General features: G+C 38.5%; 1 protein-coding gene across 3 annotated transcripts in view; it reads right to left on the bottom strand.

Moving 5' to 3' along the window:
* Positions 1-12,905: 12,905 nt before the first annotated feature.
* The window catches only part of TOMM70 (translocase of outer mitochondrial membrane 70), a 37,273-nt gene continuing 33,230 nt past the window's right edge, over positions 12,906-16,948 (bottom strand). For all 3 annotated transcript variants that reach the window (XM_086410013.1, XM_086410021.1, XM_086410031.1), the window contains one exon: positions 12,906-13,359. In XM_086410013.1, the coding sequence (XP_086266139.1) occupies positions 13,206-13,359 (154 nt within the window). In that variant the 3' untranslated portion in view covers positions 12,906-13,205. The remainder of the gene's footprint in view (positions 13,360-16,948) is intronic.

Genomic DNA, 16,948 nt, shown 5'->3' with positions numbered 1-16,948 from the left:
TTCTCTTAATATGGGTGAGTGTCTGAAAGTCAAATGGCAACCCACTCCAGTGTTCTTGCCTGGAGAATCCCAGGGATGGGGGAGCCTGGTAGGCTGCCGTCTATGGGTTCGCACAGTCGGACACGACTGAAGTGACTTAGCAGCTAGGAACACTTTTAGCTTGATAAAGTCAAGTTTTTAGCTTAGTGGTTTTTAGAATCCTTTTACACAATTAAAATTGAAGAATTCCATTGAGCTTTTCTTTATGTATGTTATAGCTGGTGATGGGTTGGTAGATGTTTAACAACCAGCAGTCTGAGAAAGTTGATTTTGTGGAAGCATTTCCCAATTTCCAAGGTGTACTTACTGCCAAATTCAAGCTATCAATCTAACACTTTGAAACAGCGCTGGAAGTCTAATTAGCTCTTGTGAGCTGGTGTAAGTCTTCTCTAGCACACTGCTGTTTACATGTATAGAGATATTTGCCATATTGGAAAGTAAGATTTTAAAACAAAAGAATACATGAATACACATCCCTTTAGCTGTAAGAATAACGAATAACTTGACATTATCGAGTGCAATTTAACCTTTGAAAAACCAGCAGTATATACTGAGAAGGGTTCAATAGTGAAAAAGTCAAATGACTATTTAAAAATAAGTGTACAATTTGGAAAAATCTGACATGTATATGTCCATGAAACTACATTAGTCAAGATAATGAATATACCCACCACCCCTAAAAGCTTCCTTGTACTATTTTATAATCTCTCTGGCTGTTCCTCTTATCCCCAGGTGATTACTGATTAGCTTTGTCACTACAGACTAGTGAAAAATTATCTACAAGTGGAATCATACTGTAGTTTTTTGTCTGTTTTGTAAATAAGTTCATTTGTATCTTTTTTTTAGATTCCACATATAACTGATACTATGTGACATTTGTCTTTGACTTCCATTGTATGATAATCTCTAGGTCCATCCATGTTACTGCAGATGGCTTTATTTCATCCTTCTTTATGGCTGAGTAATATTCCATTGTATATAGGTACCACGTCTTTATCCATTTATCTGTTCATGGACATTTAGGTTGCTGCCATGTCTTGGCTGTTGTAAGTAGTGTTATAATAGGGTGCATGTATTTTTTTGAATTCTAGTTTTGTCTGGGTATATGCCCAAGAGTGGAATTGTAAGATCATATTGTTCAGTCGTGTCCGACTCTTTGGGACCCCATGGACTGCAGTATGCCAGGCTTCCCTGTCCTTCACCATCTGGAGCTTGCTCAAACTCATGTCCATGGAGTTGGTGATGCCATCCAACCATCTTGTCCTCTGTCGTCCCCTTCTCCTCCTGCCTTCAGTGTTTCCTGGCATCAGGGTCTTTTCCAATGAGTCGGCTCTTCGCATCAGTTGACAAAAGTACTGGAGTTTCAGCCTCAGCATCAGTCCCTCCAGTGAATATTCAAGATTGATTTCCTTTAGAATTGACTGGTTTGATCTCCTTGCAGTCCAAGGGACTCTTGAATCATATGGTAAATTACAAATGTAGTTTTTTAAAGAACCATCCATACAGTTCTCCCTAGTGGCTCCACCAATTTACATTTCCACTAACAGTGTAGGAGGTTCCCCTTTCTCTGCACCCTCTCCAGCTTTTATTATCTGTAGCCTTTTTGATGGCCCTTCTGACTGGTTCTGATTTGCATTTTTCTATTAGCAATGTTGAAGATCTTTTCATGTGCCTTTTGGCTATCTGTATGTCTTTGGGAAAATGTCTATTCAGGTCTTCTCATTTTTTAAAATTGGGTGGTTTGAGTTGTTTGTTTTTTGATACTGAGTTGTATTAGGTCCTTATTTTGGAGTTTAATCTCTTGTTGGTCACATTGTTTACAAGTATTTTCTCCCATTTTGTGAGTTGTCTCTTTGTTTTGTTCTTGGTTTCCTTTGCTGTACAAAAGCTTTTAAGTTTAATTTAGGTCCCATTTGTTTATTTTTGTTTTTATTTTCATTACTCTAGGAGGTGAAGGCAATGGCACCCCACTCCAGTACTCTTGCCTGGAAAATCCCATGGACAGAGGAGTCTGGTGGGCTGCAGTCCATGAGGTCGCAAAGAGTCGGACACGACTGAGCGACTTCACTTTCACTTTTCACTTTCATGCACTGGAGAAGGAAATGGTAACCCACTCCAGTGTTCTTGCCTGGAGAATCCCAGGGACGGGGGAGCCTGGTGGGCTGTCATCTATGGGGTCGCACAGAGTCGGACACGACTAAAGCGACTTAGCAGCAGCAGCATCAGGAGGTGAAAATATTGCAGTGATTTATGTCAGAGTATTGTGCCTGTTTTAAGAGTTTTATAGTATCTGGTCTTACATTTAGGTCTTCAATCCATTTTGAGTTTATTTTTGTTTATGATGTTAAGAGAATGTCCTAATGTCCTAATGTCCATTCTATCCCTAAAGCCTACAAGTTTTATAATGCTGCACTATTGTTTTGTAAACTTATTTCTTGTTTTTTCATTGCTAGTATATAAAATAGAATTTATTTTTATATGTGCTCTTTTATCCTGAAACTTTGCTAAACTCATTCTAGCAGCATTTTATGTTTGTATTCTATATGATTTTTCACATAGATGATCATGTCTGCAAATACAGTATACAAAATAAATGTCCTTATGATGTCCTAATTTCACTCCTTTATATGTGGCTGTCCAGTTTTCCCAGCACCACTTACTGAAGAGACTATCTTTTCTCCTCTGCCTCCTTTGTCATAGATTATTGACTAAGTGCATGGGTTTATTTCTGGGCTTTCTGTCCTGTTCCATTGATCTATATTTCTGTGTTTTGTCAGTAACATGCTGTTTTGCTTAATGTAGCTCTGTAGTATAGCCTGAAGTCAGAGAGCCTGATTCCTCCAGCTCTGTTTTCTTTCTCAAGATTGCTTTGGCTATTTGAGGTATGACCCATTTTGAATGGTAATTTTTTGTATATGGTGTAAGAGTCCAGTTTATTTTTTTTTTGCCTCTAGCTATCCAGTTGTTCCATTGAATTGTCTTGGCATCTTTATTAAAATGAATTGGCCATATATATTCTTATATATACATGAATTAACTTACTGTGTTGGTTACTATAACTTAGTAATCTAAGTCTTGAAGTCAGTGTTAGTCCTTCAGCTTATTTTTCAAAATGGTTTAGACTAAGTCCTTTGTATCTCCAAACAAACTTCAGAATTAGATTGTAAATTTCTATAGAACATAAGCCTGTCCAGGTTTTCATTGGAATTGCATTAAATCTATGGAAAGTTGACATCTTACCAATATTGAATCACTGACTCAGAAATATGAGATAACCCCTCAATTATTTAGGCCTTCCTTAATTTCTCTCAACAGTGTTTGTTAATTCCAGAGTAAAGGTAATGCAAATCTTTTGTCCATTTTATCCCTAAAGCCTCCAAGTTTTATAATGCTGGACTATTGTTTTGTAAACTTATTTCTTGTTTTTTCATTGCTAGTATATAAAATAGAATTTATTTTTATATGTGCTCTTTTATCCTGAAACTTTGCTAAACTCATTCTAGCAGCATTTTATATTTGTATTCTATATGATTTTTCACATAGATGATCATGTCTGCAAATACAGTATACAAAATAAATAAGCTCCTTCCTTTCCAATCTGTTTTTTTTTTTTTTCTGGCCTGTAACATGGTCTAGAACCTCTAGTACAGTTCTGAGTAGACTCATGAATGGACATACTTGTGTTGGTTCTGATTTAGAGAAAGCATTTAGTCTTTCAAAGATGCCCTCTATGATTGGGGAAATTCCTTTCTGTTCCTAGTGTGCTGAGAGTTTTTCTCTGGGAAGGATGTTGGATTTTTTTTCAGATGCTTTTCCTGCTTTTATTGAGACAAACATCTTTTTCCTTCTTTAGTCTATGTTTATACTTTGTGAATTATATTCATTTTGGAATGGTAAACCAACCTTGCATTTCTGGGATAAACTTCACTTGACCATAGTATATTAAGGTTTGCTCTTATTCTTTTTTCTTCTGTTTACTTTGCGTTTCATTTACTTTTACTTTTCTGGTTTTTTAAAGTGGGGCTTAGGTTTATTGAAGACCTTTCGTCCTTTCTAAGAGTTGTTTTAGTGCTATAAATTTCCCTCTAAGTATTGCTTTAGCTGCATTCAAAATCTTTGATATATTTTCATTTAGTTTGAAATACTGTCCTATTTCCCTTTTAATGTTTTCTTTGATCCAAGGATTATTTATGTTAACTTTGAAATATTTGAGATTTTCCAGATCTTTGCTTTCTAATTTGATCCCATTGTGGCCAGATAACATACATTGTATAATTTAAATACTTCCAGGTTTTATGAGATTGTTTTATGGCCCATACGACGTTCTGTCGTAGTAAATGTTCCATGTGCCCTTGAAAAGAATGTGTATTTGGGGGCTGTTATACGTAGAGTGTTCTATTAATGTCAATTAAGTCACATTGGGTGATAGTGTTTTTAAGTCTTCTGTATCTTTAGTTGTTTTTTGTCTTAATTTTTCTGTCAATTATTAACAGAGGGGTGTTGATATCTTGGAGCATAATTGTGGATTTGTCAATTTCTCATTACAGTTCTTTCATTTTGCTTCAGGTATGCTGAAGCTCTCTTATTAGGTGCATATTTAGGGCTGTTATATCATCTTGTTGAATGTCACTTTTATTCATAATGAAATTAACAATTCATGTCCTTGGAATAAATCCCACTTGATCACAGTGTATGATCTTTTTATATATTGTTGAATTCAGTCTGCTAATATTTTGTTGAGGGTTTTTAATCTATATTCATCAGAGACATTGGCCTCAAAATTTTTATGTGATATCTTTTTTCTTTTTTTGGCTGACTGTGCTGTGTTGCCTGTAGGGTCTCAGTTCCTTGACCGGGGATCGAACCTGTGACCCCACATTGGAAGAGTGGAATTCTAGCCACTGAACTGCCAGGGAATTCCCTTTTTGTGTGTTGTTTGTCTGATTTTGGTATCAGGGTGATGCTGGTATTATAGAATGAATTTAGAGGACTGTTCCCTCCTTTTCAATTTAAACATAAAATTTTTTTAAATTAAGTGGATAGATATTAGCTCTTTTTTATGTTTGGTAGAATTCCCCTGTAAAACTGACCAGTCCTGGACTTTTGCTGAGAGTTTTGATAACTAATTAAATTTTACTAGTAATGATTAGTCTGTTTAGATTATCAGTTTCTTCTTGATTCATTCTTGAAAGATTGTACATTTCTAGAAATGTATGTTTCTACTAGGTTTTCCTTTTGGCATATAATTGTTTTTGTTTTCTTGCATGTAATTTTTTTTATCTGTGATACTGGTTCTAATTTCTCCTCTTCGGTTTCTTTCATTTGGGTTCTGTTTTCTTAAAGAGCCTGGGTAAAGGCTTGTCAATTTTCTTTTTAAAAAAAGCTAACTCTTGGCATATTGATTTTTTTTTTTTTTGGTCTCTGTTTTGTTTTTGATCTTTATTTCTTCTTTCTGCTGACTTTGGGCTTTGTATGTTCTTTTGTAATTCTTTTAGATGTAGGTTGAAATTTTTCTTGCTTCTTGAGGTAGGCCTGTTTTGCTATAAACTTCCCTCACAAAACTGTTTTGCTTGCTGCATCACATAGATTTTGGAATGTTGTGTTTTTATTTTTATATGTCTTGAAGTATTCTTGATTTCCTCTTTGAAAAGACATTTTCCCTTTATATAGGATTCCTACAACAGATAGTAGCAGATGGATCCTGAAACTTGATTTTGTATTTCATTACTAAATGCATGTATCGTCCTTTTATTATTATCAGGTCATCTTGCCTTCTGGTGCATTTGAAGACTATGAAAGGAAATGAATGAAGTAGGCATCTCCTATTAGGAAGTAATATTGTTTGTATTTTTAGAAACTAAGTGGCAATATAGTCTCTGATTTCCCCTTGAAGAAAATATCTGACCAAAATGAACCTTGAACTTGGTCCACCTGAATTGGAAAAACATTGCAATGTAAGGCCATGAAAAAGGTGTTAACTGTCATTCCTTCACTCCCTGACTTTCAATGAGTTAAGGCAGTGATGCTTTTTTTGTGTTAATACTTTGAAGTATGCTATCACATTTTGGACATCTGTCACTTGAAGTTTAGTTAAGGCAATACATTAGCTAATGGAACTGATTGCCTCACAAGCTTGATAACAGATGCTGAAATCAGGATGTGCAGTCGGTCATGCAAATGTGACTTGACTCTAGCCAAGGTGTTTGAAGTTGAGAGCTAACAGATAATAGGTGTTGCATTGGTTACAAATTAATAAATTACTAACATCCCATGTTTTAAAATGACTGAATAGTAGTCATATTGTGACATTAAATGGGTATTTAGGGAAGGACTCCTTGCTGCCACAGGTTAGGTCTGTGCAAAGTACACTAAGTGAAAAAGGTTTCTGAATGAATGTTCTGCTACACTGGCACTAGGGTTTTTTTTAAGTCTTTTATGCTGCTCCTTAAGCACTGCTATATAGGTTTTGGTCATGAGTGGGTTTGATAAGCCAAGAGATGAAAAGGGAAAAGAAATGTGTTCTGTGATGTCTGCATTGACCAAAACATATTGCCAGGGCAGCAGGCTTAATAGGGCTTTTACCTTTTATGCTGTTTATCTTTGTGTCCCAGTGTCTTGTCAAATTACCTTCATTTCTTCTTGAGTGGAGAGTGGAGGAAAAGTAAAAGGTAGTTGTTGAAGATTCACTTTAGGGATAAAATGGTCTTGTTAAAATCAGGAAGTAGAAAATTTGGCCCCAGATCTACAGTCAAATTACTAAAACACATACATGTGAGAACACTACCTCCTGTTCAATGATTACTTGGTAGCTAGTTCATAATTCACCAAATGAGTATGGATCTGGAAGAATGGAATATGGTGGGCAAGGGGCAGTGTTGTGATCCTAGCTCTTTTTGACATAATTTTTCAAATGTATTCCTTTGTGTGCTGTTACTCTTAATATTCTGTCTGTAGGATCATTCTCAAAGTTTCTCACTGAAAACAAAAACCATGCCATCTGTAAAAAACTCATTGTTCTTTACCTAGTTACTTAAAGGAGTCATTTCTACTCCCTAATTATCTTTCAGTTTCTTTTCAGATCCTTGAAGCCACATTCTCCCCCTCACCATTCTAGTGACACTTCTCTGTCAGATTACTGGTGATCTCTTTGCAGACCTGTCCATTTGGCCTCTTGAAATAAAACACCATCAATGTGACCTTGGTCTTACCATCTCTCTGACCACTTTTTCATCGCCATCTTTGTCCCTTAGATGTTAATGTTTCCCAGTTTTAGTACTTTTTGTCCTGATGTAATCTCATTTACATACATGGTCTATTCAAGACCATACGCTGATAATCCTCATATGTAGTTTTACTATTGGTGTCTCCTCACCAGTTTAGAAAAAACAGCTTCATCTTGTTGGACTCAGCTTTAACTTGGATGACTTATTTTCAGCTCAGACTAATATCCCTTCACTTAGTTTTTTGTGTTGTTTTGTAGTGTCCTCATCTTCCAAGTTCATGACCTAAATCTTCATTATTACTCGAGGCTTAGCAGAAGTTATTACTGTCCTGTGTTTCCATACTGAACTTTATCTAATTTTATGGCACCAAAACTTTGGGCCATAAAAGGAGCTCAGTGTTGGAGCTCCTTGAGCCACCTGATGGGTTCTCAGTAAGTGCTGAGTTGAAGTGAATTCATTCCTACAGTTTATACTTGTACATGACATGTACAAGTTTTCGGGTGAAGTAACTTCTACATATTCTGGAGTGGTCCCCTTATTTAAGAGATTCTAATCTGGGAAGATCCAGGACATAGGGTAGCTTCATATAATTTAGAGCTGGATTAGACCTTCATTTACTTAAGATCACACAGCCAGTGGAAAGCTGTGTTAGTTAGAACCAGTCACCGGATGCTCAGGCCAATAATACTTTTACTTGCACTACGCTGAAGCCCAGAATAGATGCTGTAATCCTCTAAACTCATGAAAGTTAAGCTTGAGATGAAGTCATAAAAGCTAAAAACATGTAGAGATGAGTAGTCCATTCTCCACAGGTCTCTTTAGTTTCTGCATGCCTTGCAAACAGAGGCACATAGCTTTTCTTCCAGACTGCCCTTTCAAAGATGTCTGTATAAAGTAAACAGCTTTAGAAGACAGAAACTGTCTCTTTCTGGAGCATACAATTAGGTCTGTTTATGAATCAGCACAATAATAATAATGTTTCCCACTGATGCAAAAGTTAGGCAGGTTTTCAAGTGGTCAGTTCATTAAGATTTGGGTTTCCTAAGCTCAGAGTTTCTCAGCTGTGACACAGACCCACTCCGCGTGTGACCTCCACCTAGGTCACTCCAGGTTACCTCCATGAGGCACGGGAGCAAAGCGAACATGAAGCTCCTGCTGCTTAGCGTGTTCTAAGTAAGTATATCCATCATCTCTGACCTAGGGTCTCACATCTTTAGCTAGCATTCATGAAACTACTTAGTAGGGCAAAATCTGACCCTTTCCAGTTCTTGATATAAAGCAGGTATTCTGAGAATTAAAATTGGATAAAATTTGCTTAATATAGCAGCTTCATGGATAATTTAGACCATGAGTCATCTGTGCAGAGACTCCAACCTGCTCTACCCGGTCCCCCCTTGCTTTAAAGTTTCTAGTCCCCCAAATGGTATCCAGGAGTCTGTTTCCACTGTGGTCTTCCTCCCCTCTAGGCTATAGAAACCTTATCTGCCAAACCCTCCCGTGGACTCTAGGACAGCACTTGCAGATTCATGGTATATTCCAGTGCTAGCAAAAAAAAAAAACCAAAAACTGGAGAAACCGAGTCATGTTCCTGGCCCCCAAAAGGCAGCTATCATATTTGCCTGCAGCCTCTTCTCACCTTGAATTCCCCCCCGCTCCTTTGGTTGGCACAGTTCCTGTCCCTTAAGTCCCGGCTGGCAGGAAGGTAGTCTATAAGGGTCAAGCTCTCAACCCCCAACAGAATTTGTGTACCGTCTCCTTAAAGTAAATGAAAACATTTGGAAATAGCATCTTTCTTTTGATATTTCTTGGTACTGGCAGAGGCATCTCAGTTTTTTTGCCTCATGAAGAACAGGCTTTGGCCTGGTGATTTTACCATGATCACATGGATTTTCCATCACAAATGCCCCATTTTTTGACTAAATCTTCACTCTGCCTGAAATGCCTTTGGCCAAAGTTTTAAGTGCATGTGAGGTCATGCTGAACTTTGCAATACTCAAAAAATAATTCAACTATAGGCTGCCTTGTACAGAATAGCAAAAGGAGAATTGGTTTCCTATGGCTGTCATAACAAATTGCCACGTACTTGGTGACTTAAAACAACAGAAACTTACTTTCTCATAGTTTGAAGGCCAGAAGTCCAAAATCGGTTTCACTGGACTGAAATCAGGGTGTCAGCAGGGCCACGCTCTGCTCTAGGGCAGAATCCATTCTTGATTTTTGAGCTCTCTTTTTGAGCTCCTGGTGGCTGCCAGCATTCCTTGGCCTGGGGCCACAGGACTCTGATCTCTGTTTGTTGTCATACCATCTTCTCTTCTGAAATCTCTTTTACAGAGACATTTGTAACTGTATCTGGGGTCAACCTAGATAACCCAGGATATTTTCCCAATCACGAGATTAACTGAATAACACCCGTTAGTCCATTTTTGCCCTATAAGGTAACACAGGTTCCAGGGATCACATGAATATCTTCTGGAGGACCACTATTCATTCTGTCACTGTGTGTAAAGCCTTAAAAATAGACCAAGTTAATAACATTCAGAAAACTAAGATCATGGCATCTGATCCCATCACTTCATGGCAAATAGATGGGGAAACAGTGGAAACAGTGAGAGACTATTTTGGGGGGCTCCAAAATCACTGCAAATGGTGACTGCAGCCATGAAATTAAAAGATGCTTACTCCTTGGAAGGAAAGTTATGACCAACCTAGACAGCATATTAAAAAGCAGAGACATTACTTTGCCAACGAAGGTCCGTCTAGTCAAGGCTATGGTTTTTCCAGTAGTCATGTATGGATGTGAGGTTTGGACTATAAAGAAAGCTGAGCGCCTAAGAATTGATGCTTTTGAACTGTGGTGTTGGAGAAGACTCCTGAGAGTCCCATGGACTGCAAGGAGATCCAACCAGTCCATCCTAAAGGATATCAGTCCTGGGTGTTCACTGGAAGGTCTGATGTTGAAGCTGAACTCCAATATTTTGGCCACCTGATGTGAAGGGCTGACTCATTTGAAAAGACCCTGATGCTGGGAAAGATTGAAGGCAGGAGGAGAAGGGAACGACAGAGGATGAGATGGTTGGATGGCATCACCAACTCAATGGACATGAGTTTGGGTAGGCTCCGGGAGTTGGTTTTGGACAGGGAGGCCTGGAGTGCTGCAGCTCATGGGGTCAGAAAGAGCAGGACACGACTGAGCGACTGAACTGAACTGACCGAACTGTTCAAACAGTTATGCAGAGAATTAAAGCTATGGTTGATTAGTTATTAGCTCTCCCATTACCATATCGTTTCTTTATAAATACAAAGACCATACAACTCAATTTACCCAGGACAGTCTTGGGTAATTACTACTTTCATTATTACTAAAAAATTTTGGGGGTAATTATGCAGTCTTCCTGTTTATAAACAGCCTTAAGAAGATGACAATTAGTTGAGCTCTCCTGGGAAAAACGACTATTTACAATTTGAATTTCCATCTACCTGAATTGTGTTATAAAGCCAAAGCTGCTTAGTACTGCACTGAGATCTCTTATTCATACCACAAATACCTAAGGATGGTAGGATTTTTCAGACTACAAGACCAAGTGTCTAAAGACTGATCAAAACTCACTGGTGGGGGAAAAAAAAAAGCCCTCACTGGTGAAACCAGTTTGAGGATAAGCTGAGCCACAGGGCTCAGGTCTGCCTGGTAACCTTCCAGGCTGTTGTGCAGTACAAGTAAGGTAAAGGTAGGAATACAGGAAGTTGGTTCCACTAGCTGTTCCTTAGAACTTTTGTTTCACCAGGAGGAAGAATGGGAAACTCCATCGTTAATAACCCAAGACTTACTGTGTTTCATATACAAACATGTCCAATATGTCAAAGTTAGCTTGAGCCCACAAGAGAATGAATTTACCAAATACTATGGTAAATGAATAAACTGCCTATCCTTCTATTTAAAGAATAGATTGAAAAGCTTGAATGTAATATTTATTTGGTGAATTTACATGTGAGGTCATTTACAAAAGAAGATACAGACAGATGCAGCTTTCAGCGCAGTTTCAAATATTTTTCAGAACAGGCAATAGTCCATGAGGCTCTGGAATGATAGTATCGAATGGTACATGCTTCAGTTTCCTTTGTGTGTTTTCTACCAAACCCCAAGGGGTAGGAAGAGAAGAAAATATCAGTGTTAATGTAACTACAGCCATGCAAATAAAAACTGTTTTAAGCCAGAGGTTGTTGTTCAGAGATGTAGAACATTTCTGTATTCAGGGGTTATTACAGTAGGTGCTTAATTTAAAAGCTACGATGCAGCGCTCTCCCACTTTCCATTATCCAGGCCATCTTAAATTATGTTTGCTGCCCCCACCAATTAGTTAGAGGCCTCGCAATATTTCTCAGACTCTGACTTTGGAAAGGAGTCACTTCTAGTAGCTTCTAAAACGATGGCATTTTTGACAAAATCTTTTTGGTTTCAATAGGATAAAGCACCTTTTTAAAGAGGGGTAAAATGCTCATTTACTCCCAACAATGTAAACTCTAATTAGATAACATTTCCAGAAAAGTACAACTGACAGCTTGCTCTTTTATTCTACTAAGACCTAAGTAAACCTCTTCCCACCCTGAATATCTCAAAACCACCATAAATATCTCAAAGGAGGACATTCTTTAAGAACACCCCACCCCCCACCAGAAAAATCCAGCATATAAGAAAAGGATGATCTATCAAAGTGACATGTTGAGAAAACAAAGTGATTGCTAAGGAGGAGGGTGAGGTAAAGGTAAGATGAAAGAAGCAAAACCCTGCTGCCGGTGCCCCCAGTACAGACCTGGACATGCTTCAAGACCAAAGACAGTTCAAAACTAAGATACATGCCACGTGTCCTCAGCATCTTTGACAATACTGGCTCACAATCCCTTAGGTACACATAGCCATAGATAAGAAGCATTAAACTTGTCACTTTAGGAAATATATGCTTCTGGACATGAGACTTTCATCCTTTTTGAACTGTTAGCCCCCGTTTCTTCACTAGAAATTTTAAGCTAATTACTCATTACATTTCATTTATATATATATATATATATATATATACATATAACCAATCTTTGTCTTCTTTAAAAAGTATACTAGTAAATAGTAGTACCTTTAAACAGGAGAAAATAACCGTGGGCAATTGTAAACACATTTCATCTTACCTCATGCCTGGTCTGCTCTCCCTTGAATACTCAGTCTTCTGCACATACATCAACTAGAATATCTTGCTTCTGCATGATTTACTGTAGGAAAAAGAGCTACTGTAGACTTTAAGAATGAGGTACATTATCAGAGTTGAAGGGGGTCAAAAGATTTAAGAGTTGCCACCGTGTCTAACATTCTGCAGAATCAGAGGCATTGTGCATGCTGACGGACAGTGGTTTAAAGGGTCTCAATTTTGCTGCCATAAAAACAAAATCCCCACTTAAGCTTTGTTTCCTTCAGAGGACTCAACTGAAAGGGATTAACCAAATCTTAAAAGAATCCTATTCTACAGCACGTACTATGTTAATTAAACCAACATGCTGTAAAACTGTAGAATATTCATATATATACACATACACGCACACAAAGACAAAATCAACCAGCACATATTCACCCTCCCACCCCCTCAGAAAAAAAGTCAAATCAACAAATCAAAGTTTTTATTTGCATGGCCAATTGTCATTTGTACTCTTTGCAACTTTATTTTCATATCCCTTTAACAGGTTCTAAGCTTTTGTTGCACAGGGAATAAAAGCTGCCACACTGCAAACTTTCTTCAACAGCCACTCCCACAACACCTAAACATGAGACAGCTGTGACAAAGGACAACAGCACAATGGAAACACGAAGTCCCACCATTCAACACAGTTCACAACAGTGTCTTCAGGGTTCAGCTGGAGAGGGGTAAACTTCTAAAAAGAGGGTCATTTCCCTTCCCCCATATTTTATAATGTTGGTGGTTTTAATCCATATTTCTTTGCAACTTCTGTCTGGGCATGGGCAGCATCACAAAGTGAGTATAGATGAGCCATCTCCATTTCTGATTTGGCCAGGTTAATAGCTTTGTTGAACATGTCAATGGCTTTCTCCATGTTTCCTCTAAAAGAAAAAAATAACAAAAATTACATGGAGCTGACTTCTAAGTTTCAACCATGATACTAATAAAATGCTTCTTTATAACAAGATGATGCCTATCATATAGAAAACAATGACTGTTAGCTACTATTACAAATACAGGGCTTCCTTGGTGGCTCAGATGATAAAGAATCTGCCTGCAATTTAGGAGACCTGGGCTTGATTGCTAGGTCAGTAGGAAATGGCAACCCACTCCAGTATGCTTGCCTAGAGAGTCGCATGGACAGAGGAGCCTGGTGGACTACGGTCCATGGGGTTGCAAAGAGTTGAACATGACTGAATACTGCCTGCCAAGTCACTTCAGTCGTGTCCGACTCTGTGCGACCCCATAGACCAGGCTACCCCGTCCCTGGGACTCTCCAGGCAAGAACACTGGAGTGGGTTGCCATTTCCTTCTCCAGTGCATGAAAGTGAAAAGCGAAAGTGAAGTCGCTCAGTCGTGTCTGACCCTCAGCGACCCCACGGACTGCAGCCTACCGGGCTCCTCCGTCCATGGGATTTTCCAGGCAAGAGTACTGGAGTGGGGTGCCATCGCCTTCTCTAGACTGAATACTATATGTGCTTATATTATGTCACTTGTGGCCTTTGTTCACAGATAAGAACAGTGAAACTAGAAAAATTCAATGACTTATTTAAAATCCTAATCACATCTGGTTCCTAAATTCTGCCCATTTCTACTCCATCATGAGGCTCCTTTAGAAAGCAGTGATGTAAGTTCAAAGGACATTAAGGGTATTCAGGAACCTTACCTTCATAGATCTGTGCAACCCTTACCAGCATATCGTTAGCCCCCACATCTCTACTCCAGTCACACAGGTCTTGAGTTCACTCATGCTAACAATGGTCAGATTATTTATTGCTTCTCTGCCTGATTCTAGTCAAATCCTTACCTTTCTAAGGCCCAGTTCAAATACTGACTAGAATATCTTCATGAAAAATATTTTTCCCTTTCCCAGCAGGAATTGGCTGCTCCCTCTCCATTGTTCCCATAATTCTATCATCATTCTATGCACAGTCAGATGAATATATATGCTTACACCAGTCTTTGTTGGTAAGTCGCTAAGTTTCTTTACAACCCCATGGACTGTAGCATGCTAGATGCCTCTGTTCATGTCCACCGAGTCGGTGATGGTATCTAACCATCTCATCTTCTGCTGCCCGCGTTCTCCACTTGCCCTCAATCTTTACCAGCATCAAGGTCTTTTCCAATGAGTTGGTTCTTCCCATCAGGTGGCCAAAGTACTGAAGCTTCAGCTCCAGTCCTTCCAATGAATATTCAGGGTTGTTCTTCTTTAGGACTGACTGGTTTAATCTCCTTGCAGTCCAAGGGACTCTCAGGAGTCTTCTCCAGCACCACAGTTCAAAAGCACCAGTTCTTCAGCACTCATCCTTCTTTATGGTCCAACTCTCACATCTATACGTGACTACTGGAAAAATTGTAGCTTTGACTCTATCTCCCTTTGTTGGCAAAGTGATGTCTGCTTTTTAATAAGTTGTCTAGGTTTGTCATAGTTTTCCTTCCAAGGAGCAAGTGTCTTTTAATTTCCGTCTGCAGTCACTGTCCACAGTGATTTTGGAGTCCAAGAAAATAAAAACTGTCACTGCTTCCACTTTTTTCCCCTTCTATTCACCATGAAGTGATGGGACCAGATGCCATGATCTTTTTTGAATGTTGAGTTTCAAGCCAGCTTTTTCATCTCCTTTCCCCTTCATCAAGAGGTTCTTTAGTTCCTCTCCACTTTCTGCCATTAGAGTGGTATCATCTACATATCTGGGGTTATTGATATTTCTCCTGGGAATCTTGATTCCATCTTGTGATTCATCCAGCCTAGCATTTTTCATGATGTACTCTGCATATAATAAGCAGGGTGACAATATATAGCCTTGTACTCCTTTCCCAATTTTGAATTAGTCAGTTGTTCCATGTCCGGTTCTAACTGTTACTTCTTGACCTGCATACAGGATTCTCAGGAGACAGGTAGGGTGCTCTAGTATTCCCATCTCCTTAAGAATTTTCCACGGTTTGTTGTGATCCACACAGTCAAAGGCGTTAGCATAGTCAATGAAGCAGAAGTAGATCCTTAATGGACACCTTTCAATTCCCAGAACCAAGTACAATGCTTGGTAACTATTATCTATTTTTTGAATAAATGGATGCATACGTTTTGCCAAAAAACACAAAATTTACCTCTTACAGTCTGTGACTAGGCTTTATATACTTACTAAGAAGCAAGAGCTGTTTTAAAGTAGTTAGTATTGGATATGTATACATGCATACATGCCTGTAATCTTACAATAAATATTAAGTCTCCACTATAAATATAATGGGCTTTCCTGGTGGCTTAGATGGTAAAGAATCTGCCTGCCATGCAGGAGAGCTGCGTTTGATCCCAGGGCTAGGAAGATCTCCTGGAGAAGGGAACAGCTACCCACTCCAGTATTCTTGCCTGAAGAATTTCAAGAACAGAGGAGCCTGGAGCGCTATAGTCCGTGCGGTCACAAAGAGGTGGACATAACTGAGCAACCAACACACACACATATATACAACAGTTAAATTCTAAGAAGTAAAATGTGCCTCTGGATGACTGTAGTTAATCTCCTACTACATGTATTGATATGGTGCATAATAGACAATTAAAAAAATAACTAACAGTTCATGTTCAGATATTTGGTAGACAGAAGACTTGCTAAATCTTACATTAACCAGCAATTTCATTCATTAACATTTATCTGTTTGTAAAGCAGGATTTAGAATGGATTTCTTAAAGTACATTTCAAACACAATTCATCAAACTCCATACATCAGGGGCCCTTAACCCAGGGTCTATGAACAACTTGAGTGCAGAGAGTTTCCATATATGCATTATTCTAGGAAAAGTCCACATCTTTGCTCAAAAGATTAAGAACTACTACCCAATCATATTCTAGCATAAGAATATTTTATTCACATTACCTAGAAATTAAGAAATAATTTAATATTTATATGAAACTGTCAGAATGGTTCAAAAGAATCACAAAAATTTTCATCAGCCTATATATATATACACACACACACACACACACACACACACACACACATACACATACATTCTGCTTCCTCTGGAGCTGAGAGAGAAGAGGACTCCAGGAGTGACTGAATGTTATTAAGACAACTCCTACTAGTTCCTGACAAGTGATGGTGGGAAGATCATCAGCTACTTTCGGCATCAGTGAAATATGGGTTCATCTCCTCTTTCTACTACTGGCTCACAATGTCACCTTATTAATTTAACCAGTCTAGGAATAAAAAGATGGGCACAATAAAGAGCAGAAGAGGTATGGACCTAACAGAAGCAAAAGATATTAAGAAGAGGTGGCAAGAATACACAGGAAAACTATACAAAAAAGACCTTCATGACCCAGATAATCAGGATGGTGTGATCACTCACCTAGAACCAAACATACTGGAATGTGAAGTCAAGTGGGCCTTAAGAAGCATCACTACAAACAAAGCTAGGGGAGGTGATGGAATTCCAGTTGAGCTCTTTCAAATCCTAAAAGATGATGCTGTGAA

This window comes from Bos grunniens, chromosome 1, assembly GCF_055505025.1.
Source record: "Bos grunniens cultivar Pamir isolate PY7600 chromosome 1, Bosgru_T2T1.0, whole genome shotgun sequence".
In the NCBI taxonomy this organism is placed as follows: domain Eukaryota; kingdom Metazoa; phylum Chordata; class Mammalia; order Artiodactyla; family Bovidae; genus Bos; species Bos grunniens.
Note: the sequence above shows the minus strand (reverse complement) of the source record. Positions and strands in the feature narration are given on the sequence as shown.